The sequence below is a fragment of the Colius striatus genome, chromosome 24 (genome assembly GCF_028858725.1).
Source record: "Colius striatus isolate bColStr4 chromosome 24, bColStr4.1.hap1, whole genome shotgun sequence".
Lineage (NCBI taxonomy): Eukaryota > Metazoa > Chordata > Aves > Coliiformes > Coliidae > Colius > Colius striatus.
Window position 1 is genome coordinate 6117422 of NC_084782.1, and position 27492 is coordinate 6144913.

General features: G+C 43.0%; 1 protein-coding gene across 1 annotated transcript; it reads left to right on the forward strand.

Moving 5' to 3' along the window:
- The first annotated feature begins 878 nt into the window (after positions 1-878).
- CLIC4 (chloride intracellular channel 4) lies at positions 879-26091 on the forward strand. Its single transcript, XM_062014547.1, has 6 exons — positions 879-1046; positions 13929-14038; positions 19272-19397; positions 19777-19883; positions 21042-21223; positions 21944-26091. The coding sequence occupies exons 1-6, from the start codon at positions 975-977 to the stop codon at positions 22106-22108; spliced, it is 762 nt and encodes a 253-aa protein (XP_061870531.1). The 5' UTR covers positions 879-974; the 3' UTR covers positions 22109-26091.
- The last annotated feature ends 1401 nt before the right edge of the window (positions 26092-27492 follow it).

The following is a 27492-nucleotide window of genomic DNA, read 5'->3' on the forward strand; positions in this document are numbered from 1 at the left end:
CACTGGGTCACAGACAGCATGAAAGCAGGAGAGGCAGAGAGCTGCGTCTGCAAGTCGTTCAATGCCACCTCGGGGTGCGCCACAGCCCCGCCATGTCCAAGCCAGGGATCGGCTCTGCAGAGACATTCAGGTGCAGCTCTGCCTTCCAACCATTAAACTGAGTCTGAGCTCCCGCGGAATGGAAGGACTGGGAGCCAGGGCGGGCGCTGCCGAGGCATAAAAGCCGCTCTGTTCACAGCAGCGGCTCCGTGTCGCGGGGAAAATGTGACGCGGGGCCGTGTGCTGCCGGCTGCTGCCCTGGTGAAACCGCTGGAAAAAGCGCAAACGGTTTATTTTCGTTCCGACGTTTCGCCCAATCCTCCTGCTCATTCCTTTTGTCCATCTCATCACTCTCTGACCTTCATACCGAGGGAGAAACTGGGCTGGAAACGCTCCTCCCTGCCTCTGGAAACGGATTTTCCCCCAGCCAGGGAAGAGGCTTCTGGTGCTGCTCGGGCGCAGGGGCCGTGGCGGGGCCGATTTGAAGCCTCTCCCCGCAGGCCAGGCCAGGCCGAGGCGACGGCGCGGGGGCCACGACACACGCACGACCCCCCCTCCCCGGACCCGGCAGCGCCCGCAGAGCCGCGGCCTCCGCCAAGGCCGGGCCCCGGCAGGCCGCTCCCAGACGTTAGGTCACCGGGCACCGCACCGGCCGCCCGCCTCCCCCCGGGGCCGTCCTCGCCGCCCCGCCGGCTGTCCCTCCGCCGCCCCGGGGCTTCCATCGGCCGCCCCCCGGCCGTGGCCGCCGCTGCCCTGCGCGGGCGGCTCCGGGACCCGCCACGGCCGCCCCCGGCCCGCCCGGCCCCGCCCCCGCGGGCCCGCCCCCCGCGCCTCAGGGCCGCTGGGCCGGGCCGCGCCGCAGTCGCGCTCAGGGCGGGCGAGGCGAGCGGAGCGGCGGCGCCGTCCCGGCTGGCAGCGGCGGGCGAGGCTCAAGCATGGCGCTGTCCGTGCCGGTCAACGGGCTGAAGGAGGGCGACAAGGAGCCCGTCATCGAGCTGTTCGTTAAGGTGAGGCGAGAGCGGGGCGGAGGGTCCCGTCCCGGCCGGGCCGGGCTGGGCGCGCTCTGGCCGTTGGCGCCCCCTCCCCCAGCCTCCGTTTTGCCGCCCTCGCTCGCCCGGGGGCTCCGGGCTCCCCTCGGCGGCCGTTTCCCGGGGCCGCTCCTTTCCGGCGGGCTCGGGGAGGGCGGAGCCGCCGCCGCCCCTCCAGCCGCTTCCCCGCCTGCCGCCGGGGCTCCTCTTTGCCCCCTCCCCGGGCTCCCCGGGCGGGGCGGCGGCGCGGGGCTGCGCCGAGGGCGGCTCCGGGCCCGGCTGCCGGCGGCGCCCCGGCGCGGTGCGGGGCGGCCGCGCACAAAGGGCCGTTCGGCGGGGCGCGAGGGCGTGTGCCCAGCGCCGCGAGGGAGCGCGGGGCGCCGCGGCTGAGTCAGTCCGTGCAGATGGAGGCGCCGATAGCCCGAACCGCAAATAAGTCACTTTCGAAAAGTGTGCCTGCGTGCGTTTGCTGGAAAATTCTTTCCCGAGAGCGAATGCTGAAGCTGTGGGCATCGTTAGCAGAGAGGAGAAACTCGCTCAGCGCGCCCCGGCGATTCGGCTCTTTGCACTGTATGCTGGGGTGGAGTAGGAACACGAGTTACTTTTCGCTCAGCCTCCTGCCCGAGAAGACTGCTTTTGTGTCAGGGACCAAACATGCAAATGCATCACCATTTTTTCCTCCAAACTGGAGGAATGAGCGTGTGTCGCGCTGTCCTTATCTGGCAAAGATACCGTACGGTATCTCCGCATGTTTTGCATTCATACAGTACAATATGATGCAATATTTTACATCCTCCGGGGCTCTAGTGATGCAGCATCTTACTTTTGCTTTATATCAAAAGTATAAAGGATGTTAACATTTGCTTTCTCTGCTTAGACCTACTTTGAAGAAAGCCCGTGTAGAAGAGTTTTTTGTTCACCAAATGAAGTTTCTTTCTATTGCAGTGAGAAAATAATGGAAAGCTCCCACCTGAGATCCCGGGAGTCACTCAGTGTAAAGTCACAATGACAAACGAGAAGCTTGACAGCAAGCTGGTAGAGATTTGAAAATAAGTTGTTAAAATAGATTTTACTTTCGGAATGATACTCTAAAAATGCTGATTTTTTTCAGCTTGAGAGCAGTATCGAGAGGCAGTAACGGGACCTAGGGGGGAAGCATTGCAGTGGGAGATTCCAGACCTGATCTTAGTCAGAATATGTAGGTTTTTAATGTAGAGGTTACAGCTTGGCCAAGTACAGCAATTAAGTTACAGATTACTTTGAATTATTTATAGCAGTACTTCTTTAATATAACACACCAGCTTATCTTCATCTGTTCTAAAGTTCATTGGCTGACTTTTCATTTTTTTTTAAACAAATTAGAACAGTGATGGGGAGCAGGGGGAATAAGCTTTGTGTGTGTGCATAAATGTCATGTGTGAGGAGTAGCATGGAAGAAGGTGTAAAATTAGTTAGAAAGGTGTTTGGATTCTGTTTGGTGTTGGACCAATAAAGATGTGAGACTACGAAAGCGGAAAAGCAGGGAGTTTTTCTGTGCCCCTCAATCAAAACTTCTTCATCGTCATGGATTTAAGGAGGCTGTGTTTGGGATTATCAGTGTGCCTCCTTCAAGGAAGCCTTTTCCCGGTGTTGTGGGTGACTGCTGCAAGCTGTGTACTGTCAGCCCTTAGGATAGAGTTCAGGTTAAAGAAGAAGTTATTCTCGTCTGCCTTCATGATTTTCAGGTAAAGGTTATTTCCCTGTAAAATCATGCAAAGGAAGAACACCCCCACCCCAGCAGACAGACCAAAATTGTTGTTTCTTCTGGGTGTTGCTGCCTGTCCCAGACTTTATCAAAGCCCTTAAGTATTATGGGAACAGTATTTTTGTTAAAGCTATTAAAAGTCTTGTTTGTTACCTGTCTCATTGGGATGGTCACTAGCAGAATATTTACGGTTATTCAGTAAAACTGGGTCTGTCTGTCTAGAAGAGCAATAGATTTTGGTTTAGGCATTTTTCCCCCTGTAAACTGGAAGCTCAGTGTCAGCTTTTGTCTGTTTGCCTCATTCCATGTGCAACCTAGAAAACGTCTGAAATCACTGAGTGAATGTGAGAGAGTTTTGCCATGCAACTAATCACTTTTTAAACAGTATGTGGGGTCTCGGTTCTACCCATGCACTGTTAGTCAGCAAAGCTCTTCAGGTAGAAGTAGTGGAAAGGCTTCTTGACCAAGAAAGAAATCTCTGCCAAATGCCTGCGGCTGAAGGGTGGTAACTATGACCTGCGTACAAAGGATTGTAGCAGCCAGACTAAGATGAAACAAAGGTATGGATTAAAGCTTGAGAAACAAACCTGTGAAGCTGGAGGAACTGTTTGGCTTCATGCCCACAGTGCTGGGTTTGAACCTTATTAAATTGTGATCAGTAACAAAATAGGATGGGCACGGCATGGGGAGGAGTGCACACACGGGTAAGTTTCAGTTATGAATAACTATATAGGAGCTGTTTGTCACCAGCAAATTGCTTTGACTTATTTGAGAAGACAGTGTAATAGACTGCTATAACTTGTATGTTCATAGGCTGTGATAACATCCGTGCACAAAAAGATCTGTTATGGTGCTGAAACTGAAGGGAACGATCTGTTTCTTGGTCTCACATAACGAGTAGGTTCATCGGCTTTTTCGTTACAGCGCTGGGGGCTGCCTGTGCTCTCCTTTAAACTAAGTGTAAATATTTTTCAAGTCTTTGCTCTGAGAGCTAAGGAGGAAAACCTAGTGTCTGATTTCGTTTAGCTTCCTCGTAGGCTGACATGTTTTATTAATGAGGGAGGCCCACTGCCATTGTCCAACAGGAATATTTTTGTATGCCCTAGTGGCGTTTTAGAGTAGTGAAGACTGCATTGTAGTGAACGTGCGTGCAGGAGCTTGAGCGTTGTGATCTGAGTACGACCCCATGTAGGCCACTTGTCACAGCTGCAGCGTGGAATTTTATCATAAATAAAAGGTGTGGACCGACTTGGTCAAATAAAACCACTCATCTGTGGAAACCACAGGACAGAGCTTACAGAAATGCTTGTGAGGTTTCTTTAAGACCGCATACAAAAGGGCTGGGGGATGGAAGCTGCTCAAAACTCAAGCCTTGGTGTTCCAGAGGGCAGGTGGTGACTGCATTCTTCTTGTAATAGCAAGGTGAAGACACAGACGATCAACAGGTTTGGTGTTAAAGCAGAAAAACCAACAAACTGAAGGAACAAGAAATTCATAGCTGTCTATCTGCTGGTTTGAGATGGGTCACAGTAGATGTAGGTAACCATTAAGGAAGATGCTCTCTTCTTCAACTGTGTTACGTGTGTATGCTTGCTAATTAATTAGACCTTGGGTTTCTGTCAGCTCTCAAATAAGTCGTCGTTGTGAAATCAAGGACCTGTTTTGAAAATCAGATAATGTTTACCATCTGTTTACCTATGAATTGTACTGTCAGTGGGAGAAAGGCTGTGATTTCACATTTAATAAAGACCCTACTTCAAAATGCTCCAAATGATTGTAACAAAAGCTCATCTACACTTCTGTATATCTCAGTTAAACACAAACTTGTCAGGTGAACAGATTGTTTTCCGGGATCTAGATCCCTTTTGTTCAGTGACGTGTTGGAGCCAGTGGCAGGAAAGGGATGTGTGCATCTGCAGCTCTAGCAGCAGACTTGGTATGAGCACAGAGCTGGGTGAGATGAGTGTGGTTTGTCTGAATTGCAAGCGTTCAGGTCTGCCTTTGTCTTATGGTCACTCGTTGCCTGTGCATATCCTTATGTAAGCTCTGACGGGTCATTCTGGAGTAGTAGAGCTGCTGGATATTGGTTTATAACAATCCAGTGCACGATCTTCAGCTGCAAGATTAAAAAGAGCATCAATGCAAGGAAATACAGGACTAGAGACATGCAGTATTGCTTCTCAGAGATAGTCTTGCCAGGGGCAGGCTTGTCACGTGATAATCCTATTGGATAAGTCTCCTCCTTGTGTTCCAGATCGCCCTTTGGAGTTTTCGCTGTAATAATCTCAGCACCTGAGAACTTTCTTAGCCTGCTCTTGGTATGCATTTGGCATAGATGGCAGAATTTGGTGAGTGACTTATTTCATGTGAGCAAATACTCAGGTGTATAAGGGATCACTTTATAAGCTGAGGCATAACTGACTTGGTCTATGTCCTGTGCTTGACTGTTTTCAGTCAGGCCTTTTCCTTCTTTGGCCAGCAAACTATATTCCAAACTGTATTCCTTTAAATTCTGCCTGAGTTCTCATAGCCAGAAGCCTCCTCGTCATTTAGCTTTGAATCTGATTTCTAATACAGAAACTGGTGCACTTGGTAACATATTGTTGAAACATGCAGAGGTGGCCTCAAGTGGAAATGTGTTTGGTTTGCTTTTTTTTTTGTAAAACCTTGGGAAGTAAGCTTAAAAACTAGCAATCATTTTCAAAGGGATTACACAGATGAGTTAGCTTTTCTTCACTCAGAAAGTACTTCTGAATGTACTTCAGCAGTAATGGTGGGAAATGTCTTGCACTGTGCATTGAAGGCTTGAAGGGAAGAGAGCAGCCTGTGTACCAGAGTGTATATTGAAGGGGAAATATTAGGGCCTGGAATCTTTCAAAAGTCAGAGGTAAATGCACATCAGGGACCTGAGCCATCCGAGTCTTGTTCCTGGTACATTTTGGGTGTCAGTCTGTGATTGTGTCTATGGACAATAAGGACAGAGGCGGGATGAGCGTACTTAACACCAAAGTTCTAGTGACAATACTTGAAGGGAATGAGAATCCTCTTAAGAGATGTCTTTTCTGTACATAAAGATAGTGATTGTTGAGAAACATGTAAATAGGAGGAATATTTGTGTAAACTTGGTTTCTCTGTTAGGAAATGTGTGGGAGAGGCTGATAATCTTTCAGTGGGCAGCACTGTGACAGTATTAGCATCCTAAGAAGTTAGTAATCATTACCCTCGCAGCCTGGAGTGACTCAGTGGCCCTGTCTAGTCTTTCTGTGGTTATCCTAACTAAATCTTATGGAAGGAAATAGTGGGGAAAGAGAGTTCTTCATTTGAAAAGTAGCACCGATGCCTTCTGATGTGTGAATAGGGTGAGCAGTAAAGAGGTTGGTTCTGTAGCTCAATCTTGTGGATTTGTGAAGGCTGTGTTGTCTCTTAAAAAAATCTGTATTTGGAGGAATCTAGTTGGGGAACAAATTGAACTTCTGGCTAAACAGTAATCTGTGTACTTAGGAAAATGACTTTTGTACTCTGAGGTTGCAAGTTTGATTTTTTTTTTTTGAAGTGTACATGAGTTAAAAGGGTCAAAAAGAACCTTGGGCTGTTGTTGTTTTCTCACCAGTGGAAGCATGTTCAAATTCTCCTTTAAATCAGACATTTGTTGTGATGTGACCAACACAAAGGCCTGCACACATTCACAACAGTGCCTACATCAATTCCAAGTTCTGGCTGGGCTGTATGTACCACTTAAAAATCCACAAGAACTACTTTTAAGAGTGGATAACTGTACTTGTCAGTAATTAGATTTGTCTTGGGTTTTGTATTTCTTTTTGGTAGTTCTCTATTGCCCTGCAACTGGTAAACAGCTGAGCAGGGTAATTCTATAGAACTTTACTGGGCAGTAGGGGAGAAAAGGTGATTTTTTTTTTTTTTGCCAGGGTAGCCACTTAGACAAACTGAGTCAACAAACTTTAATTAAGATGGTGGTTGGTTAAAAGTTGACTGTCCATGGGGACAGAAAAAAATCCAATTGATTTGATTTTTGCCTTCACAGTTCCTGGTAAGTAACCCATAACAAACAACTTATTGTCTGAAGTTGTTTTGCTTTTTCTTGCACGTTCTTCACTTTGGAATGAGACAGTTTCACTCCTAAAATAGGTGTTGGAGACCCACTCTGTGCTCATTAGTTAAGAATTTGTGAACATTTTAGTAGTTAAAACACCCAAACTCAAGATGATTATGTTGCCTGAGCTTTGACTTCAAGAGCTTTAAAACCATTATTTAGAGTATTTTTTCCTGAAAAAGTTAACAGTTAATTTTTTCTTTAACTTGAGTTGCTTGATGGTTTTTAAATTCGGGTTAAACATGAATTTGGGGCACAACCTGGGTTTTTTTTAGGGCTCTGAATACTGTGTTTGTTTATGCTGAAGTGGAAAACATAAGCTTAACTGCTGTTAATCACAAATGTCTTTGTGTGTGAGTTCTCTGAGAGTTCAGACTTATTCCTTGTATTGTTGGATAGACAAAGGGCAAGGAACTTTATGCAAGGAAAGGAAATGACTTAGTTCTGTACACTGAATATCCATATTAGGTATAAACTAAATATAGGAGTGTAATCCAGGAGTGAAGTCATATCTGTGTGTTTTCATGAGGAGAGCTAATGAGATCAGTCAGTGCTACTGGATCAGCTTCAGAGTTTTTTGGCTCTGTTAAAGCATTACTATTTTGGCTAGAGTTTGATGGTCTGTACTTTGGAGAGCTGCTTGTCTTAAGGAAAGGAAATAGTTTTTTACGTGATTTTGTCTAAAAATAAAATCAAAGCAAGTGTAAGTGTATTTCTGTAGCCTTTCAAAGCAATGTATTAGCTGCATGAGTGAGACATGCTGTGCTGGAGCTTAATGAGATAAGGCAAAATGTCCCAAAGGAGGATGTTCTACTCTGCAGCTGAAGAACTTGGATATCATCTCCCTAGGGATGTAGAATACAGTTCTAGAGGTGCCTTTTAGTAAGCAAGTTGCACGTTGCTCTCTGCTTCTGATTCCAACACAAGCAAAACCTTCTTCAAAACCTTTGTTCTCTAGTTGCTCTAAAATAAAAATTCCAACACCAGTTTGTCTAAGATGATGTTTTTCCCTGTGAGAGCTTTTGGCTATGCTGTTAGCAGCCTGGCAACTTGAATGTCCTGTTTGTTGTTGGAGAAGGAGCAGTGTGCAGGGTGGAGCTGGAGCAGCTCTTCATCGTTCCTCTCTGCTAATTTGCCAACTGATTGCTCCTTTTAGGTCTTTAATTTATGGATTATCATAATCAAAGTTCTTGTTTTTTCTGTCCTGTAGAAGTGATGCACGTTCAGGGCAGTGTTTGAAGAACTCTAATGTGGAAGATGAAAATTTCACTTGGTCTTCTGAGCCTCAGTTTGGCCCCGTTTACCTTGTTTTAACTGGATCACTTTGTTAAAGGTATTGCCACTAGATTAGGAGGTGCAGAAGAGATGCCAGGCTTCTGCTGTTAATGAATAAATTCATTTTCCTATATCAGACTGGGAAGTGGTCGTGTGTGTGGCTGTCTGCAATAGTCCCATGTTTTTGGAATCATCTCATTAAGCTAATTTTTTCACTGAAGAGAATGATGGTTACTATTTAATGCAGATTCTGATTCTGAATCTTCATCTGATTCTCCCAAAGGATGAACATGGGATAATTTCTTTTCTCTAAAGGACTAGAAGCACTTAATTAATGTCTACTGAATTGTTAAGTTACTTTAATCCATCGTGAAGGTCCCATAGCTTTTTCCAGATGCTTTACAGTGAGAATTGGATAGCACTGAATGAGAGCTGCAGGAAAGAGTCTGATTATTTTGTTAGGAATAGCATCGAGAGGCTAAAAATAGAATCATCCTAAAATGGTCAGCTGCTGTTGCAGTCATATGTCTAACAGTGATGGCTTATCAGAAAGGTAATGACTTAAGAGCCTACTTGAATTGGCTAATAAACATTCCTATCCCTGTTTTAATATCTAGATCTGAAGTAAAGTCAGGTATTTTATTTGTTTTAAGCTTTTTTGAGTTTACAGGAATTTCAGCTGCTGTGGAAGTTGGATTCGTGACGTTGCACAAAGATGTTACAGCTTGTGGAGAGACAGTGGTGACTAAGGTTGCTTTTCCTCTGGGTGGAGTTGATGTCAACAAGCATGAAGAAAATATGGAGTAGTCACCGTGGGCTTTTTGTATTTGCAGTGAATTCCAGATGTGAGCACTGGCCTTATGGTTTTTGATTTCTGTTTTTCCTGTATTTTTCTTAAAGGACTAGCTATTTAAGGTAGCAATTATTGCCTAAATTGTTCTATAGAGCTCAACTTGGGGGGTGGTGGTGTTTGTAATTGGAGAGTTTAAGTCTAACTTAATACAGTCTTATCAGGCTCTCAAAAATTCCTTATAAAGGTCAAATAAAGGGGTTGCACCAATCAGTGTAGTTCATATGAAGATATAGGTGCTGTGAACTTGGAGCTTTCTGAAGTCAGCTGTCTTCAGTTTGGAAATCAGAGTAGCCTCTTTTCCTGAGACATGTTTGATTCTTTTTAGCTGCACATGATGAGGGATTTGCTTATCTTTTGTCACATCCCTTACAGAAAAAAATTACCTTCTGAATTCAAAAGCATTTGCAAACTGTTGGTGGAGGTTAATTCATAATGATATTAGAGAGCAAGATTACATGGAAGGGGTGTGGTGCAGTGGTATTGCACTTCTTGTGTTGCCTGGGATGCTTTAGGCTCATCTACTGACAACACACAGCGTGAGGATCAAAGGTGAAGTTGAAGTAATAGCTGTACAAGGTGCCAAACTGCTGACCTTTGAGGTGCTGAGAATGATGTTGGATGTTTTATTTAGAGTTTTCTTAACAGTGTGGAAGAATTGCAGGAGTTAGCTTGCTTGTGTGAGATGTAACAGCGTGGATAAATCTTCTTCACGGTTGCTGTAAGCTCATTTTTGGAGTGTCCCGTTCAGTGACGTAAGGACACCACAGAGAAACAAAACCTTTCACGTGTAAGTCGGAGCAGTAGCCAACTACCAGTCCTAGAGAGGCGAGGTAAAAGGTGAACTGACATGCGGAAGCGTTCCTTTTGTCATCCCTCGGATTAAATCTGGTTGAACCAGATTTAGTTAGCATTGGAGTTCAGGGTTTGACTCTAGTTTGCTCCCTGGCCAGTTCCTCCCATAAAAACACCAAACTCCTCCCTTCTCAAACTAACAAATCTGAAAAGGTGAGAAGAAATGGAACATTGTGTATTGCAGACAACACTTTTCAGACTTGACCTCTTCCACCTGCTAACTTGTAACCTGTTGTCTTCTTTTGAATGATGCCTCATTAATGTTTGAGATGTTGAGACCCTTTGAGCTACATTTTGACTTGTGGAGTGAATGTAACATACTCGAGGCTAGCCACCTAAACATGTGTGTGATTACTTATACTCTGGGGTTTTCAGGAAAAACAATATCATTTGAATGAAATCACTGTTTCAGAGGAAGAGAAAGGGAGGAGGTGGCTTTCACGTTGGCTGGATCAGCTAAGCTCAATCTTCCAGACAGTGGGATAAGTAGATGTGTTTTTTCTTTTGTGTGGGCTTTTAAAATCATCATTATTTTTCCCTTAGTAGCTGGCACTTGGAGCTGCTCAGGAGGTGCTGGGAGTGTCACTGTGACTGACAAACCGGGGTGACTTCTCGGTGACTGTACTGATTTGTTTCATGGCTTGTGACCCTGCCATTCTTATTTAAACTTACTCACTTTAGATTTCTTTATAAAGTACCCCTAAGTTTTTCATGTCCTGGAGGGTGAGTGCTATGGCGTGTGCACCCCTGGCCCTGTCATATTTTACAATTAATGAGGTCTGTTTTGCCACATTTTCAGAAGTTTGATTACAGTGAGTTTGTGGAGCATAACACATCTTTGTTCAAGGCAACTGGATAGCTTTAGTTCTTTCTTGCTGTGATAAATCCTCTACAGCAGCTGTTAGCTTTTCAGGCTGCTCCATGGCATCTCCAGCATGGCGGGAGCTGGCCATGGGTCATGCTCAAGTTAAACACTGTGTTTGCCAGAGTACTTTCCCTGGTGGTAAATTAAACCAGGCTCTTTAGAGCTAGTTCTCAATCGGTGTAATCCTGAAGCAAACTACAAGTGAAAAATGCTGTGTTTCCTCACTGTGTGTGGTGGGGCACTTTTCCCTGTCTGCTCCTAATCCATAGAAGTGACAACCTGGCGTTCAGTGAAAGAGATGTGCGGTCATGTTGTTGAGTACGTGTCCCTCGGTGGGTACTGGTAACTGAAAATTAGCCCTGGTTGTAGGAAGTTTGTCGTTATTTAGTGATAGAGATTTTTAGACTGGTTTTAGAAATAATTTGAAATAACTGAAGCTTGTCAGTACAGAATGAGTGTAAAGTTGTTGCATTAACAAGTAATCTAGATTGGTGTTAGTGTGGAGAAGTCAAGGTTCAGTATTTACTTTGATGGTGAGGAAGATTAAACACTGAAGATATCCTGGAATATTACGACCTGAATTCAAAGGCAAGGCAATGACAGGTTTCTGGCTTCTAATAGTGGGCTTAAGCAACAGTTGTTATATGAATAAGCCCCTGCATGACTAGTCATGTAGCATTTCAGAATATTCTTGTAATCTTTAAAGGCTTGCAGTTTACTGCCAGCACAGCTCTTGGTGACTGATTGTAACAGACCTGTCCTATAGTGCTTGGTGCATCAAATACAAGAAGATAGAAAATGGGCCTCTCGGGCAAACAGTTACATAGCAGAATTCCTCAGCTCAAGAGCACTGAAGCCAGAAGTTTCTTGGCATTCTGACTGCATTCCTTTTCCAGTATGTGCTCAGAATAACTTGGGACTTTTTGGAGCAGAAGTGGGACAAACGGTTGAATGTAGACCTAAAAGTCTGTGTGCAGTTTGGTTGTTCAGCTGCAGCTTTGGAAGTGCATGAAGGTTTTTCAGAGCACTGTATGCTAGTGGGCTTCAGTCCTTTCTAAATTCAGACAATCCAAAAAGTCTGTCTTGCCTTGCTTAAACAAAACCAGATACTGTTTGGTGTTTGTGTGTTTTGAATGTTAGGCTTGTGTCAGGAGAGAAGGAAAGTTTTGGTACAAGCTGGGATTACAGTGTAAATGCATTTGGCCTTTTTGGTCCTCACTGGTTGCTTTGGTATTGGTTTTGGCTTAGGAAGATGGACCCTAATGCATTAGCCACAGTTGAGTGCCATGCCTTAAATTTGAAACAATTTTCCTTTCAGCCCTGTGACTGAAAAGTAGCCTTGCTTTGGGTTCCAGGTGGGTAAGATTTCTCTTGGTTTTAAATTTGTTTTGGTAGCACAATAAACAAAACTACCTTCTGAATTTCAGTTTGTTTTATTTTAGTTGCCTTTTAAAACCTTTACTAGAAATAATAAAGCTCCATATGGAATTATATAGTTAGAAAGATTGCATGGAGTTTAATCCAATATCCTATTCTCCTCTGGAAATGCCTTAGTTGCGTTTATTGGTGGTGTGGTACTGAAGCTAAGCCTCTGGACTTCACTTGGTGCTGAAGATTGTGTGTATGTAGGCAGACAGTTGCATCCCAATGATTCCTCCTTTGGTTACAAGCCTTTGTTTTTTTCTATTCAAAGGTTTCCTTAGTCTGTATCAGATGAGATCTCTGGCAATGTATGTCATATTGCACCAGCTCTGATCTCTGGTTTTGAGGTCAGAAGTGCTAAATAAAAGATGAAGAGTGAGGAGAGCTGATCCTGACTCGGTCATGTGCTGGCTCCTCTACATGTGGCTCTTGTAAGCAAAACAGACTGAAGTGCTGCTGAGCATGGCAGCCAAGGGCAGATCCAGAGAGTCCTTGTGAATGGCAGCGTGAGCAGTTCTGTGAGGGGCCTTGAGGTATGCCTTTATGCTCTTAGGGTGTTGCACTTTGGTATGGCCACATTCCTCCTTTTACTTTATCGTAAACGTGTGGTAGCTTTTGCACCAGAGGAAGTGAGGTGACTTTATTGGATGGAGGTGTGCATGCCTGTGCTGTTACTGCAGTGTAACAGCTGCATTGAATTTTGTAACAAGATTTGGGGTTTTGCATGTGTAATTCTGGCCTTCTAAAAACTAAACTTTTCCTGCTTAGCGATACATACTTCATTGTGAGAGCAATCATGAGATGCATGCCATCACTGGGTGTCCTGGAGTGGCTTACTGTTGCTATGTAATGGACCTTTGTTGTGGTAGGACAAAGACTTACTGATAAATTGCCTATAAAAAGTGGCTTTGGAATATTACTTTATTGTCAGTGAAGTCTCTATGTACTTAGTTATGTCTTTGCTTACAACAAAGATTAGTGGTTCCTGGTTGCACTTGGCTCACTGTAGCATTACACAGGGAGCGATAGAAGCAATATACTGGAATATGACTGAAATTAATGAGCCAATCCCTTGCAGAAGGAAAATTAATAATAATAAAACCCAGAGAACAATATTTACATTGGAAAACTGCCATCCAAAGGTGTGGCTGTTCAGATGAATATTAGTTGCCCTTTCTTGACTGTTAAGAGCAGTTGGATCATCTTCAGTGTGAAAGAGAACTTGCGTTGTCTGAAGGCTTTTTTTGATACGCTTTGTGAGCAGCTATTAGAGGACATGACAAGTAAATAGATTAGTTGACTTAAATGTGCAAATGTCACTGTAATAAAATCCTTGTTATGTCTGCAGCAAAAAAGAAATCATTGGAAGGTGCAAAGAGTATTAAAAACAAAACAGAAGGAAGAAAATGCTGCAGATGGCCGTGCACACAGTCCCAGAGTATGAAGTGTCTTAATATTCTGAGGTGCTTACCTTTGTGCATTATGTGGAGATGCCTTCTGGATACTCCAGGTGTGTCAGCTGGACTTTGAGAGCAAAAGGAGTGTTTGTGCAAGGTGATATACATGAAGGTGTGACTATAAGCTTGTTAGGCCTTTGGAAGAATTAGTGCTGTAAAGCCCGTACAAGTAATAAACCCCTTGATTTATTACTGGGCCTGTCTTAAAGATCTTTCAGTAACTGCACATGATGTCGATGGCTCAGACCTACCTTGTAATTCATGATCTTTTGTCTTCTGCAGGCTGGCAGTGATGGTGAAAGCATAGGCAACTGCCCTTTTTCTCAGAGGCTGTTCATGATTCTTTGGCTGAAGGGAGTGGTGTTCAGCGTCACAACAGTTGACCTGAAGAGGTAAGAAATACTTGGTTTATCTGACAAGCAAGAGTACAGGACACTTGGTGTAACAAATCATAGAATGGTAGGGGTTGGAAGGGACCTTTAGAGATCATCTAGTCCAACCCCCCTGCAGAAGCTGGGACTTCTAAATCTACCATGGCTTATTTCCTGGAATTAAAATCTGTCCTCATAAATACTAAGAGACATGCATGATGTAAATGGTACATTCATTGATGGTTATTTTTAAGTATCTGTATCCTAAAAGAATGGGTCTGAAATTCTCTTGAATTTAAATGATGCTTTTCTCTAAATCTAATAGCTGGCACAAAGTACTTTCTAAGATAATATTGCTTATTCTGCAGAAAGAGTAAAAGAGTTTGAAAATATCTGTCCATGAGGTAAATAAGAGAAATAGAAGTGAAATGGGCAGGAATAAAATGTATAGTGTTACCCAGCTATGTCACGGTGATGTCTCACCCAAATTGCATCTTCTCCAGCTATAAAATGAATACTTCAGTGGCTGAGAAGGGCAAGATGTGAATCCACTTTCCTAAGGCTGGACATACTTTTATTAGAAGTGCTAATGCTAAATTCAGCAGAGGCCTTGTATTTGTTTTTGGTGTGAAGTAATGTTTTCACAGCACTAATGTAATGTAATGTTAGTCCCTGAGCTCTCTGGAGAGAGGAGAGGCTGCCAGAGCTTACAAACCTTATTTTCAGAAATAAAGCCAATAGAAATATACAGTATTCTGCAACCAATCAAATGTAAAACGTGTAAGAAAAAACCCAACCTGCTGGACTTAACCTCTTCTTGTAATTCTTTTGGAGGAGGTGAGTTGTTTTGATTTTAAAAAAAACCATGAAAGGTGCTGCATCAGTGCCAGCAACTACATTTCCATGTGTAGTGAGGCTGAGACAGGCCACTCAGAGAGGAGAACGCGGCTTTTGTCAGCTCTGTGTGCAGTTTTAGCAGCAAAAAATCTTCTCTGGCTCACGTCGGATTTGATTGCAAATATGGTTGTCGCTGCCAGCACACATAAACCAGGTGTATTTAGCACTGCATGTGGTTTGTGGGGATCTCGGCAGTACAGCTTGGGCTTGTGTACTGTTTGTAGTTTTTGGACTTCCTTTTAATGATGGCATTGTATAAAATATTGCGGTTGTTTGGGCATGGAAGGATGAGAAGAAGGTTGAAAGCATTTTTACTTCACCAGTCAGAGACATATCATTAAAATGCCAAAGATGCCCAATGAATTGACTTTATTTGTGTTCCTTTGGCAGCTTTGAGTTAAGTGGATGGGGGAATGGGGTGCAAGACTAATTCTTATGATATATATTCATTACAGATGTTTAAAATTGCTGCTTCTTACACAAGGAAAGCTTTCAGCTGGTCTGTTTTATATTGGGAAGGGGAAAACAGAAAATAAGCAGAAAATTAGAAAAAGCACATGGGAATAGGTCAAATGAGCTCTGCTTTTGTGGTGTACACTGAATGTGTTTGCTGGTCAAGGAAAGTAAGGACCACTGGAACTACTTCAGATTTGAATAGATGTTGATATAAACTGAATTCCTTTTAGACTTTAAATTTGGATTTACGAAGTTTTATTTAACACTCCGGATTGTCTGATACTGCGCCGTAGAGCCCTGTAGCTTGCAGAATGTCACATTCACCTGACTGCTCAAGTGGCAGTGTTTTATACCAGATGGTGTTTTTCCTCCTGTTAGCATTATGAGAATGATAATAGGTGCTAGATGTTACCTTAATGTTTCAAACACTGTCACAACAAACTGCTTCTTGGAAGTACATTATTCAGGCCAATTACCCTGTCTTCTCTTTGTTCCTGTTAAAGACATAAAGTTACTGAACAGCTGGGTAGTAATGATTTTAAGCATCTGAATGTATTTTCTAGTCAAAAGAAGAAAAAGGATTCACTTGCAAACCATGCTTCTGCCTCATAGCTAGTTTCTGCACAACAGTAAAGCAAGCTCTGTCTGTTTGTGAGGCTTAAAAGGTCATGGTTGGGTACAAAAGTTCACAACTAAGTGACTTGGGACACAGGAAAAACTGAATCTGAGTTGACTGACTCTGGGCCGTGTATTTTTCCCATTCCATAATCGCAGTAGATGTCGTACTGTGCTAACAAAAGAGCATTTTTCTGTTCTGAGTTCTACTCTTAAGACACAAATACACACATAGGCAAACGAAGTAGGATGTCCTGCCTGTTCAAAGAAGTCGTGCATTTCTTGCTTCTGTGTAGTCAGACAGAGGCTTTGTTCTTTCCCATTTCAGTGCTTGGGGGTTTGACTTGCTCCAGTGACTAGAGCAGAGTTGCAGTTCATAAACCGTTTGTTGGGCTTGTAACAACACTCAAGGCCAGCCTGCATTCAGTTGAGTTTTGCAACCCTGTTTTAAACATCTCGATTGTGTGGTTTTAGAGTTATGTTGACAGACAAAGATTAAATAGATTAGTAAATATTAAAGACTGCCCAGAGATGAATGCAACTTCAACAGTGTAAAATACTGCCTAGGAACTGGAGACAGGGATGGGTTTTTTCCTTGCTGGCATGGGTTTTATTCAATTACTCCTGTAATTTATAAGTCCTTGTAGAGCACATGACATTTAGGGGCTGGCTGTGGTCTGATGGTCAAGAAATTATTTGACTGCTAATTGCTATTCTGGTTTGCAAAGCCATGAAATATTTATACCTTAACTCTGGTGTTAAAGAGCCTGCCCACTTAATTAGCTGGTGTTAGATGTTTCAGTATGTGGCCCTGCACAGGCGGAGCAAAAGCCACTCAGAACTCTGGGGCAGGTCCTAGTTACTCTGGAACTGTTCTGAGTGGTTATAGAAGTTTCTATTTTTGGCTTTGAGTTGTTTTAAAAAAGTGTCCAATTTGATTTCTGGAGTAAACATCATTATAATATTTTGAATTACCTCTTGGTTGACTGTTAAGGGAGGGTGTTCTTTGGCCTTTTAAGGATATTGCTGTGTACTCACGGTGCTCTAAAGGCTGTGGCTTGTATGTGGTAAACCAGGGTTTGTTTATGATCTGCTGGCAAGAGCAGCAAACTGGAAGTCAAGCCCTGGATTTTGTTTGGAGTTTGACTGTGGGATGTTAATCTCTGCTTTCTTTTTCTTGAAAGATGCGGGTGGTGAGACTGGAGTGGCAGGAGGGGTAAAGTTAACAAGATGCTCTGGTGTCTTTGCACCCTGGAAAACTTTTTTGTTGGTTCATTAGACTATAGCCTATTTCTGAAATAAAGACTTTCCTTTGATAGTATTAGTGCAGATCCGGTGGTCTTGCCTGTGTTTGTTTTTAAAATAACATTCCTTTTGAGGAATTTTATCTAGCAAACATTTGAAATTGGAAGTGAGCCACAATGACTTCCTGTAATTGTTGTGGGTTACAAAGCTTTATTTAAATGAAGTGTTAAGCTGCTTACAGCATTAACCAATGACAGGCTTTAAATCCTAAAAGTAAGAGGGGATGGCAGCTATTAGTGAGAAGTAACTTCTTGAAAGATTAAAAATGGTGAAATTCTTACATTAATGAGACTTCTGTCACCGGGCTGAAAGCTGGGTGTTTAATGTTCTTAAGTATGAAAATCGGTTTTCTCATTCAGTTTCACATACACTGCTGAATGCTCCTGTCTGTCCTAAGTACCCTCTGGCACTCTGTACTGTTGCTGTTTGCCCTGTTTAGAAGGTTTAGCGGTGGGCAGGACATAAAATCCTGGCAGAGGTTCTTAATTTTGCAAGAAATTGAAGGCAACATTTCTACAGAATAAACTTGTAAACTGTGCTTAAGTTAGAGAGTCTGAATGTTATCCCTGATAACTCTGCTTCCTCGTGCAGCCCTGAATGACCATGTTTGTGTATATTACTGCCTAGTTTGCCTACTACAGTCAGGAGGCTTTCTTGAACTGTAGGTCCAGTATCCATTAAATCCAGTTCCCAGATGCCTGGTGCTGGCTCAGAAACGTGGCCATGTCATGCAGAGCTCAAACCCAGTTCAAGGGTTGCAGGCTGCTTTGGATTTGTTCAAACAGTAACAAAGGGGCAACTTTATCTTGACAGACTTTCTGCTGGGTCAGATATCAGTTGTTCTCACCTAGCACAACGCTGGCAAAAGGAGTGGTTGTCCTGTGCTCTGGTCAGCTTGACAGAAATATAACTGTACAGTCATGCCTCATCTGGATTGTGTGCTGTTGGATGTCGGTACCCAGGGATGGTCTGGGGAACGGCGAGTGCAGACTGTCCTCCAAAATGTGCAGAGGTTCTCAGAGAAGACAGTCATCCTGCATCCTTCTGAGCAGTCGTCTTGGACTCTGGTCAATAGCTTCATCAGAGGACGTTTTAAAAGCTGCTACTGAAGCAGTGCCAGGCGGTACTGTAATTCGACTTCTCCTTGAACTGAGACTAACACACACCATGATGATTTACTAGGGGGGAATCTGCTGCAGCTCTTCAGATGATGCTTTGGATTTTATAGCTTGTCTCATTATTGACTTCAGCTTTACATCTGAATTTGCTGATGAGGCAAATGTGAGACTTTACATTGAAGAGTAAGGACCTGGAGTGAACAGCAAGAGGAATTCCCAAAACTGGCTTCAGATTCAGAAGAGCCTGAGTATTGTAGGTCAATGTGCTTCTCTTGTGTCTAGGCATACTCATGTCAGGGATTCTCCCTCCTTTGCCCAGGTGTGCTGCTCTTATTTTAAATAGTTTTTTCACTAGAGGAAGCTTTAAGCATAATTTTTAAACGTAGAGTTTAAGCATCATGTCAGCTTGTCTAGAACCAGATCTGTGTGCACATAAATAATGGTTTATACACACTGCTCTATGCAGACTTGCTTATGTCCAGAGAAGCTCTGTGTAAAGGGGGAGGATTATCACTGATCGCAGATTACGCTATATATAAACTGTACTGCAGATCTTGGGAAAGAGAGAGTGTGTTTGTGTGGTGTGTATATCTATCCCCAGTACTCAACATTATATCAATTTGAGAAAAAATACAGCCAGAAGTAGGAGAAAGCATTTATTTTTCAGCGTTTTAAATTGTTGTCAAGTATACATTAAAAATGGCAATCGAGCTATGAACTCACTTTATGGGAAACCTGGTGTTTCTTTTTTAAAACTGCAAGGGTGTGAAAACCTCAGTCAGTGCTTCTGTGACTGTAGCAGTAAAGCTGGGGATCATGGATGTCCCATGCTTATGTTTGTATGTGTTTGTATTTCACCTTAGAAAACCAGCAGACCTTCAAAATTTGGCTCCAGGCACTCATCCCCCCTTCATAACTTTCAATGGTGAAGTGAGAACAGATGTGAATAAAATCGAAGAGTTCCTGGAAGATGTTTTGGCTCCACCCAAGTAAGTGTTAAAATGACAATTTGCCACCTTAGCTTGGATGGAGTGTTCTCAAAGAGGGTTGCTGTGCTAATTAAGGTGTTCTGCAGCATCAATAAACTGAAGATGAGACATTGAAAATAGCTTGGAGTTCTTGTGGCCCTCAACCTTTGTAGACTCTCACATTGAAAAGTGACCAAGTGTTGGGTTTAAACATAAATGGAGGTGTGTGGTATTAGCCTTAAGAAGCAAGTGCTCCTCGTGAATCTGAAAATGGATAAATTGGTAAATGTACATGAGTAGAATCCTTTGTTTTTAAAAAAGGGCCATTTTGTGCTGGTTGATGGATGCTGACCAGTGTTCTGCTACATGTGCTGTAGATCTACTCCTTTCTGCTTTTCAGGTACCTAAAACTTTCACCAAAGCATCCCGAATCAAACACTGCTGGAATGGATATATTTGCCAAATTTTCTGCGTTTATCAAAAATTCCAGACCAGAAGCTAATGAAGGTGGGTTACCTGGGGGCCAACAGCTGTGCACACGGCTGGTTGTCTTGTGCTTTCCAGGGCAGCTTTACTGTGAAATGTCTCACTGACAAGTTTTGCTGCACGTTGGTGGATGTTTGAGAGAGTCTCATGAGTTAAACGTATGGTTTGAAGTGAATGGGCAGAGACAAAGGTTTCTACACTTGGCAATGAAAACCTCAACTGGTTTTGACCGGAGTTTTAGTAGGGTATGCATGGTAAATATCTCTGGCATTGAAACTTCTCTGTGCAACAGCCTTCAGACCTCTTGAACTCAATAGAAGTGATTTTAACATCCATACCCAAATTCCATGCAGAGCCCGTGTCATGGCCCACTGATTGGATTTTCATACATTTGCTGCAAGGCCTTCCTGCACACTTATCTGACCTTTCTAGGACTGAGGGCTCCAATTCAGAGTTGAGAGTTAAGCTTAGTTCATGTTGTTTTCTTTAAAGGATTAAGACGTTTCTGGTAGAGGGAGCAATGTAGATGGAAGGAGAGAAATCAGTAGGAGACTGAGAATACAGAATTCGACCTTTAAATAGTTTAGTATGAACCTTTTGTCTTCAATTTACCTGGGGAAAAGTTGAAGTCAGGGTGTCAGAATGCCTTCCTGCTGGTTTTCGGCTGGAGAGGCGCAGAAGGAGCTGCGAGGCGCGGGATTGCGCGGTGTGTGCTGCCCTCTGCCGCCCGGCTCCGCCGCTGCTCGGGCTCAGCCTGCGGCTCTGAGCAGATCACAGCTCGGTGCACTTAAACCCTAGCATAGCTTAACTCGAATTAGTTTAAGCCAGCTAGGAATAGTCTTAATAAACTGACATAAGCCACTTTTTACACTAAAAATAAGCACTTGTGGGCAAGCTGAGAGTATTTTAAGTCAGTGCAAACTCATTTATAAACTGGCTTTTAAATGAATGCGTGTGTGATATTTAAAGGGTTCAGCATCAGTAGTGACTGCAAAGGCAGCTCCAGTGCTGCTGCAAAAGACTTGGACAAGGGGTCTGTTCTGGGTAGTACAGGGATGTGGATGTTGTTTTCCATGTCTGCTCCTAATACCAGTGTTCTGAACCAGAATTTGCTTTGAAATTTGTTTACTGTGGTTTGGATTTGGTTTTTTGTTCTTAAAACTTTTCCTTCCTCTGTAGCCTTAGAACGTGGCCTCTTGAAAACCCTCCAGAAGCTGGATGAGTACCTGAACTCTCCTCTTCCTGATGAGATAGATGAGAACAGCATGGAGGATATCACAGTTTCTACCCGCAAGTTTTTGGATGGCAACGAGATGACATTAGCAGACTGCAACCTGCTACCCAAGCTACACATTGTCAAGGTAAACGCTTGGCCTGATGTTATGTGATGATGAAGGACAAAGTGCTTATGGTTTATGACATTCTGGAGTCTCCTGTAAGTTAAGCGACATTATTATCAGTACATGAAATTGAGTAAGATTTGGGTAGTTCGCAAAGGCTTTAGGGATGGAGCAGCTGAATTCAGGGAAGGGTGAATCAGTGGACAAAGGAGCCGCAGATGGTAACGTGGCACAAGCCAAGACCTGTTTTACTGCAGTGACCAGTGTGGTCACAGGAAGTTGCAACACTTAATGAGGCAGAAGAAGGAAGGTGAACATCATGTGACCAGATAATGTTTGAAGTGACAGTCTTCTCCCATCTGTAGAGAAAATTGCTCTGTTAGCAACAAAGCAAATGACACAAAAGGGTGTCTGGAATAACTTCAAGTGAAGATGTGCCTGTGTAATCCTGTTTGATTTCCTTTCACTGTCTCCAGTGATCTTTGTCAGCTTTGTACTGCAGATGGAGCCACAGATTAAGTTTCTGCCTGGGTGCAGAAGTGTTTACTTTGGTGAGGAGAGTAATGCAAACAAAGTGAGGCAGAGTGCTGCCAGGTTCAGGTGTAGGCCAGAGGGGCAGGTTCTTCTGACTTCAGAGTGACTCCAAATGTACGTGCTGGAAGGAGAGAGCGGCAGGGTTGGAAATGGAGAAGTGTTTTAAGCTGGAGGACATAAATTCATAGTGTAATCCTTTTGTTCTAGGTGGTGGCCAAAAAGTACCGCAACTTTGAGATTCCGAAGGAAATGGCGGGAATTTGGAGGTACCTGACGAATGCTTACAGCAGGGATGAGTTCACCAATACCTGTCCTGGAGACAAAGAAATTGAAATAGCTTACAGTGATGTAGCCAAGAGACTCACTAAGTAACCAGCACTTGCAAAAGAGATGACTTCTTGCATATTCCGTAACAACGCTTCTAACAGACTGCTCTTTTCATATAAGATAGCAATTTTTTTTGCATGAACTTGCAGTTATTCAAAGTTATGGTGGATAGACCAGGTACAGTAATTACCTAAAGTTTGCAGACTTAATTATAGGCTTGTTTTTCCTTACCTCCTTTCACAGCAAGTTTGAATATCATTAATGCAGTTATGTTAATATTGCACTGGGGTAACTCTAGATTCTTCAGTATGAAGGGTTGTCTTGCCCCTGCTGTTTTTCTTTGCAAACATTTGGTCCCTGTCTACAAATTGGTTTAGAACACTGTCTTGCTACATGGTACAAGGAATATTTATGTATTTTGGAATTTACTGCTTTTCCAGAAGATCTGTTCACCATTGTCATACCTGTGACACGTTGAACTGTACCTGCTCGTCTATCCTATTTACATATAGAAGGGAACTTATTATCCAAAAGAGCCATTTGCAGTATATTTGTTAATGTTTTTAAAACTATTGCTCTTGGGTTTAATGTCACAGTAATGGTTGAGAGTGGACTCAAATGAAACTTGGATTTGAATGACCTCGGACATCAGGGAAGTTGGAATCTAGGCTTGAGTGCTGTAGCAGGAAGCTCGCAGTTCAGAGTTAGTGTTCAGTTAGTCTGCAGGAGCTCAGTGAGCTCATAAAAACCCACTTAAAAATATTGGCAGCCTACATTTGTCTCAAATTCTGAGTTGCAGCAAACAGGTAATTGTCAGGATGCCCTTTACCACCCTGAAAACAGAAGAATTGGATGCTTGCCATCTGTTCACCTTAAAAATTGCAAGTGGCTTTCTTTTTGGTAGTTAAGAGCCTTTACTTTGTGTAGGTTTTTCTGGTGTTATTTACTTATAAAATCTGTGCTGTTGTAAGTGAAGTACATTTAAACATTAGTGCCCTAGTTGGTAAACAGCTACTGTATGTGGTGAATAGCAGTGCAATGATTCGTGATACGAGACTGAACAGTGATCACTGTTAAAGTGGGAGTCTTTCTGGGAACTTTTAAAATCAATGTCTTTCCTGAAGGAGCTAAAGTGACCTTTAAAGATAACATTTGCCTTAAATTTTAGTATGTATTTTTTCCTGAAAGGAAATCTATTAATTACTCTCATAAAGAACTGGTGTGTGGGATCCAGTCCTTTGGATTTGTCCCGACAGCTTGGCTGTGCACCTAGGCTGCAGCTTTGCAGAGTCGTAATCATTGCACTACTATACAGAATCTTTCTACAGCAACACTGAGGAATAGCACTACAATTTTTTTAAAAGCAATTTTCAAGTTTTTCTAACCCAGGGAATAGTTTTCTTGTTCAAAGTGAATGGTTTTGATGCACGAAATAAACTGCTAGGTTATTTTTAAAAGACCATCATAAACAACTCCAAAGAACACTAGACTTAAATGCCTATTTTTTTGTAAAGATACTTTTATATTTAACTGATTTTAGAAGCTGGAAAGTGCTATTCCTGGTAGGTTGTTCTTGGAATACCTAACATCCTGCAATAACATGGTAATGCTCACATAAACACTTTTATACACTAATTTTTTTTTGGTAAGCACTGGCTTTATGGAAACCAGCCTGACTTTTCTAAGCCTCCTGCTTTTGCTACTTTATATACCCATGAAGCTAGTTTGACATAGAAGAGGTAGAGTACAAAGTCCATATTTGTATACATGGCTTGTGGTGCCTTGTCTTGCCTTCCTAGACCTAGAATTCCAATAGAAAGGCAGTTAGCAATCCTGTTCTGTGTCTTTTGAAGACAACCTAGATACACTTAGACCCTATTTTGATTTCAGAGGGGTGTTTAGGCACGGAGGAAAATTCTGCAGAGCGACCTGGTTAAGAAAAACTTACCTGTAGCCTTTTAATAATTATTGTATTCCAATGTCACGTTCTCATCCTGAATAAAGTTTCTCAGCCATAACAACACTCTGTAGGGGTTCAGTCTTTGCTACAACGTGACATCTAGAAGAATGACTTTCTTTTGCTATTAGTTAACATTTTTAAGGAGTAAAAAAACCCCAGCCCTGCTTGGTTTGGTGCTCTTTGCCATGGTGGAGTTCACCTTTGAAAAGACAAAATGCAGGAAGCAACGCGATTGTGGGCATAGCTTTGTTGAATGCTTAACTCTGCTTTAAAACCCAGATCGGGATGGCGCTTGGAAGTTGTCTGAGGTTGTGGTGATCAGGCCTTGCTCCTTTTAAAAGCAAATCAGCCGTGGCATGCAGGTTACTGCGTGATCACACTCGCGTGCAGAACTGCAGCGTACGCTGCCTGCATATCAATGCACACAAAGTACCAGGCTTCTTGTCTCTTACAGGTAATATATTCTCTCTAGATTTTAGGCAATCTGCAAACAATTGTAATACATCATACTCAGCATTAAGTATTTTAATGATTGTGTCTGAAAGCTTGTAAACAAAGTTAAAGCTCTTGCTGTAGCTAATGTATTTCTTATCTCAGTACAATGCAGTGTTGAGCCTTTCCCTTCTAGGTGTAATTCAAATGAGGACCAGATTAGCAGTTTTGAAGGCGGTTACCCTGTGATGGCTGTTAACTGTCCTGTGTGGAAGGAGCTGGTATCTTTTCGGCTTCCTATTGCACAGTCGTGTTGTGGCAGAAGCTGTCCAGCCTCTTGCTGGCTTCAGCAGAGGCCGGGAATCTAATGGGGAGCGAGCAGCTTTCACCTCTGGAGGTGATCCCATCGGCGCAGCGAGCGAGCTGGGGTGGTGTGTGAAAGGCTCCGCGTCTGCTGCGGGCAGAGCACTTTCATCTGGCCCCAATCACCAGCGCTACATTAATTAAAAAAGCCCTTTCATAACTATGTAAATTCTTGACTTCTGTCAACTTGTTTACAATCTGATCTTTAAATGCATTTTTAATTTCATCAAACAGCAATTAATCTACCCCCTGTTTAAATTTAAAATGATGCTTCTAGCCCCTTCTACAATTTAAAAACAGCAGTTACCCTTTCAAGTAGGCATTCCAGTTTGCAAGTTGGTTGCATGTATTAGCATGCTGAATAACTTAACTTTATTCTCAAGCTGAAATATGCTTAAATTCCCATTAAAACAGGTGAGTTGTGTATTTCCCGAACATAAAGGGAAAACCCATCATCTTCACCTTGCTTTTGTGTGGGAGAACAGATCACAGTATATGCATGATTTTTCTTTCTTTTTGTTCCTTAACAAAGCTTTCCTTCTTGAATAGAGTCCTTGTGTGTAAGAGCTGCCCGTTGAACAAGAGGCATGTGAGCTTCTGAAACAATTTCACGTGCTGGGATCTCTGCTGCTCGCGCTGTGCCCGCGCTGGTGTCAGTGTCCCACACGGGCCGTCCTGGCCGTGCAGCTGGCACGCTGCCTTTTCCCATAAAATTGGTGTTTTTTCCACAATGGGCATGTCTAAACTGATTGAGAGTTGTGTGCAGTTCCATGATAAGGAGAGAGATGTAATCAAGTTTTAATGCTAAAGTAGCAAATTAGCATTTCGTATCAAAGGAACACAGACATGAATAAATTGAAGATGCTTGAGCCAAACCCACTGATTCCTATCTCCATGAAGAACAAAAAGTGGCTAAGTATAGTCGACTTTTTTTTACTCTTTGCCACTCAGAGTACTATCTGAACACATCCAGTTTGTTCAGAGGAAGGCTTCATCGCAAGTGAAAAGTGTTTAATCTGCCTCAACCTGTGCCACCATTACATTTTGTTTCTGGAGGGGGTGTGTGGGGTGGGAGATGAGTGGAGCAGAGTAGGATCGAGACCCCCGAGACAGGAGCTCAAGAATTGGAGCGTGGTTTGCAGAAATACTTGAAGAGTCGATACAGTTTGTTGTAGTTTGCTTATGTCTTTCACTCTCTGGAACATCTTTTACAGATATACCAGTATACTGCTGGCAGCTATTGTGAAAAATAAAGTTATATTTTCACTACCAAGCAGATCTTTCTCTTCTTTCTGCAATCAGCAGTTCTGGCACGTGTCAGCTACGGCTGGAGTGTGGTGTGTTAAACTGCAGAACAAAACTTGGCACCGATCGTGTTCTCAGTGTTGGGCCTTCTGTTTTTGTTCGGTGGTGTTGTGACTAAGGGCAGAATGCCTGTTATTTCTAACATTATAACCAACAATTGTGGCCCTTAAGAGGGGCCTTAAGAGCTTCCTTAAAATTAAGAATGAGTTGAGGAATAATGACCTTTCTGACAGAAATTGAGAAGTGTTGGGTTTTTTCGTATTTTAAGTGGAAGCTTTTAAGAACACATATTTTGGTAGCTTGTTGTCATGGGGAGTGGTGAGGTTTTGTAGTCAAAGTGTAAAAATCTGTTAAAAACATAAAAAATTCCTGTGTTTGGTTCAACTGGTTCCACCCAGAGAATACACCAAACAGTCACTTTGAGTTGAGACTGAGTTGATCCCATCTACAGAATGTACAGTTTTCAAAGTCAGTGCTCTTACTCTGAGCTTCAGCTATGTGTCTTTGCTGTCTTTTACCTTCAGATAGGTTTCAACTAGCCACGGTCAACTAGCCACTGGTGGAAGTTTTCTTCATGTCTATCTCTTGTCTGTTTTAGGAGTGTTTGAGGTGTATCTGGAGTCTGATTTTTGTTTTTTGAAAGGAAATTTGTGGAATCCAGAAGACATTCCTGGAGCCTGTGATCTGGAATGCCATCACCTGAGCCTGAGCGTGTGCAGCAGAGGAACAGACGTGCTGGAGTAGTAGCAAATCCAGCAAAGAGATGGGTTGTGCCGTGAGATTTGCAGTCACCTTGTTTGAATTTGGTCACGTCCTTCCTTGAAGTGCAACAGGGAGGACCAGAAGGGAACGTAACAGCCTCTTCTTGTGCCGAGCACACCGAGGGAGCCATGAGCTGCAAAGATGATGCTCGTCCCAAATGGCTGAAGGCCACAGTCTCAGGATATGCAATAAGTATTTTGTATAATTATGATTTACTGCAAGAACTGCTTTTATTTTAGCTAATAACCTTTGTATTTTTTTGCTAGATTTTGTTTTTAAGACACCTCAGGTGACTGCCCACTCGCTTCCTGCTACATGTCCTAGCAAGAAGCAGCTGGATTTTGGCTTCAGTGAACGCTGTGCAGCCCACTCTCAAGCAGTTCTCTGTGTAGCTGCTGTGAGCAATGGAAGGAATTTAAGAGCTTGAGGGGAGCTAGGTGAGGCTGAATGTTTTGTACTTGTTTCTGACCACTGCATTCTGCCTGGGACAGCTCTGATATAAATAACTTTGGGGCTGGCTTGAATCCAGGTTTCGTAGCCCTGGCTTAACCTCTCCAAAAGTGCTGCCATGTTCCCAAGGAAAACGAGTTTGGAGATTTGTAATGAA

Bases quoted from the DNA above. Each gene is read 5' to 3' on its own strand.
- CLIC4 (XM_062014547.1), top strand. From the start codon at position 975: ATGGCGCTGTCCGTGCCGGTCAACGGGCTGAAGGAGGGCGACAAGGAG. The intron at 1,047-13,928 runs GTGAGGCGAGAG...TGTCTTCTGCAG, and splicing joins TCATCGAGCTGTTCGTTAAG to GCTGGCAGTGATGGTGAAAG. The intron at 19,398-19,776 runs GTAAGTGTTAAA...TCTGCTTTTCAG, and splicing joins GATGTTTTGGCTCCACCCAA to GTACCTAAAACTTTCACCAA.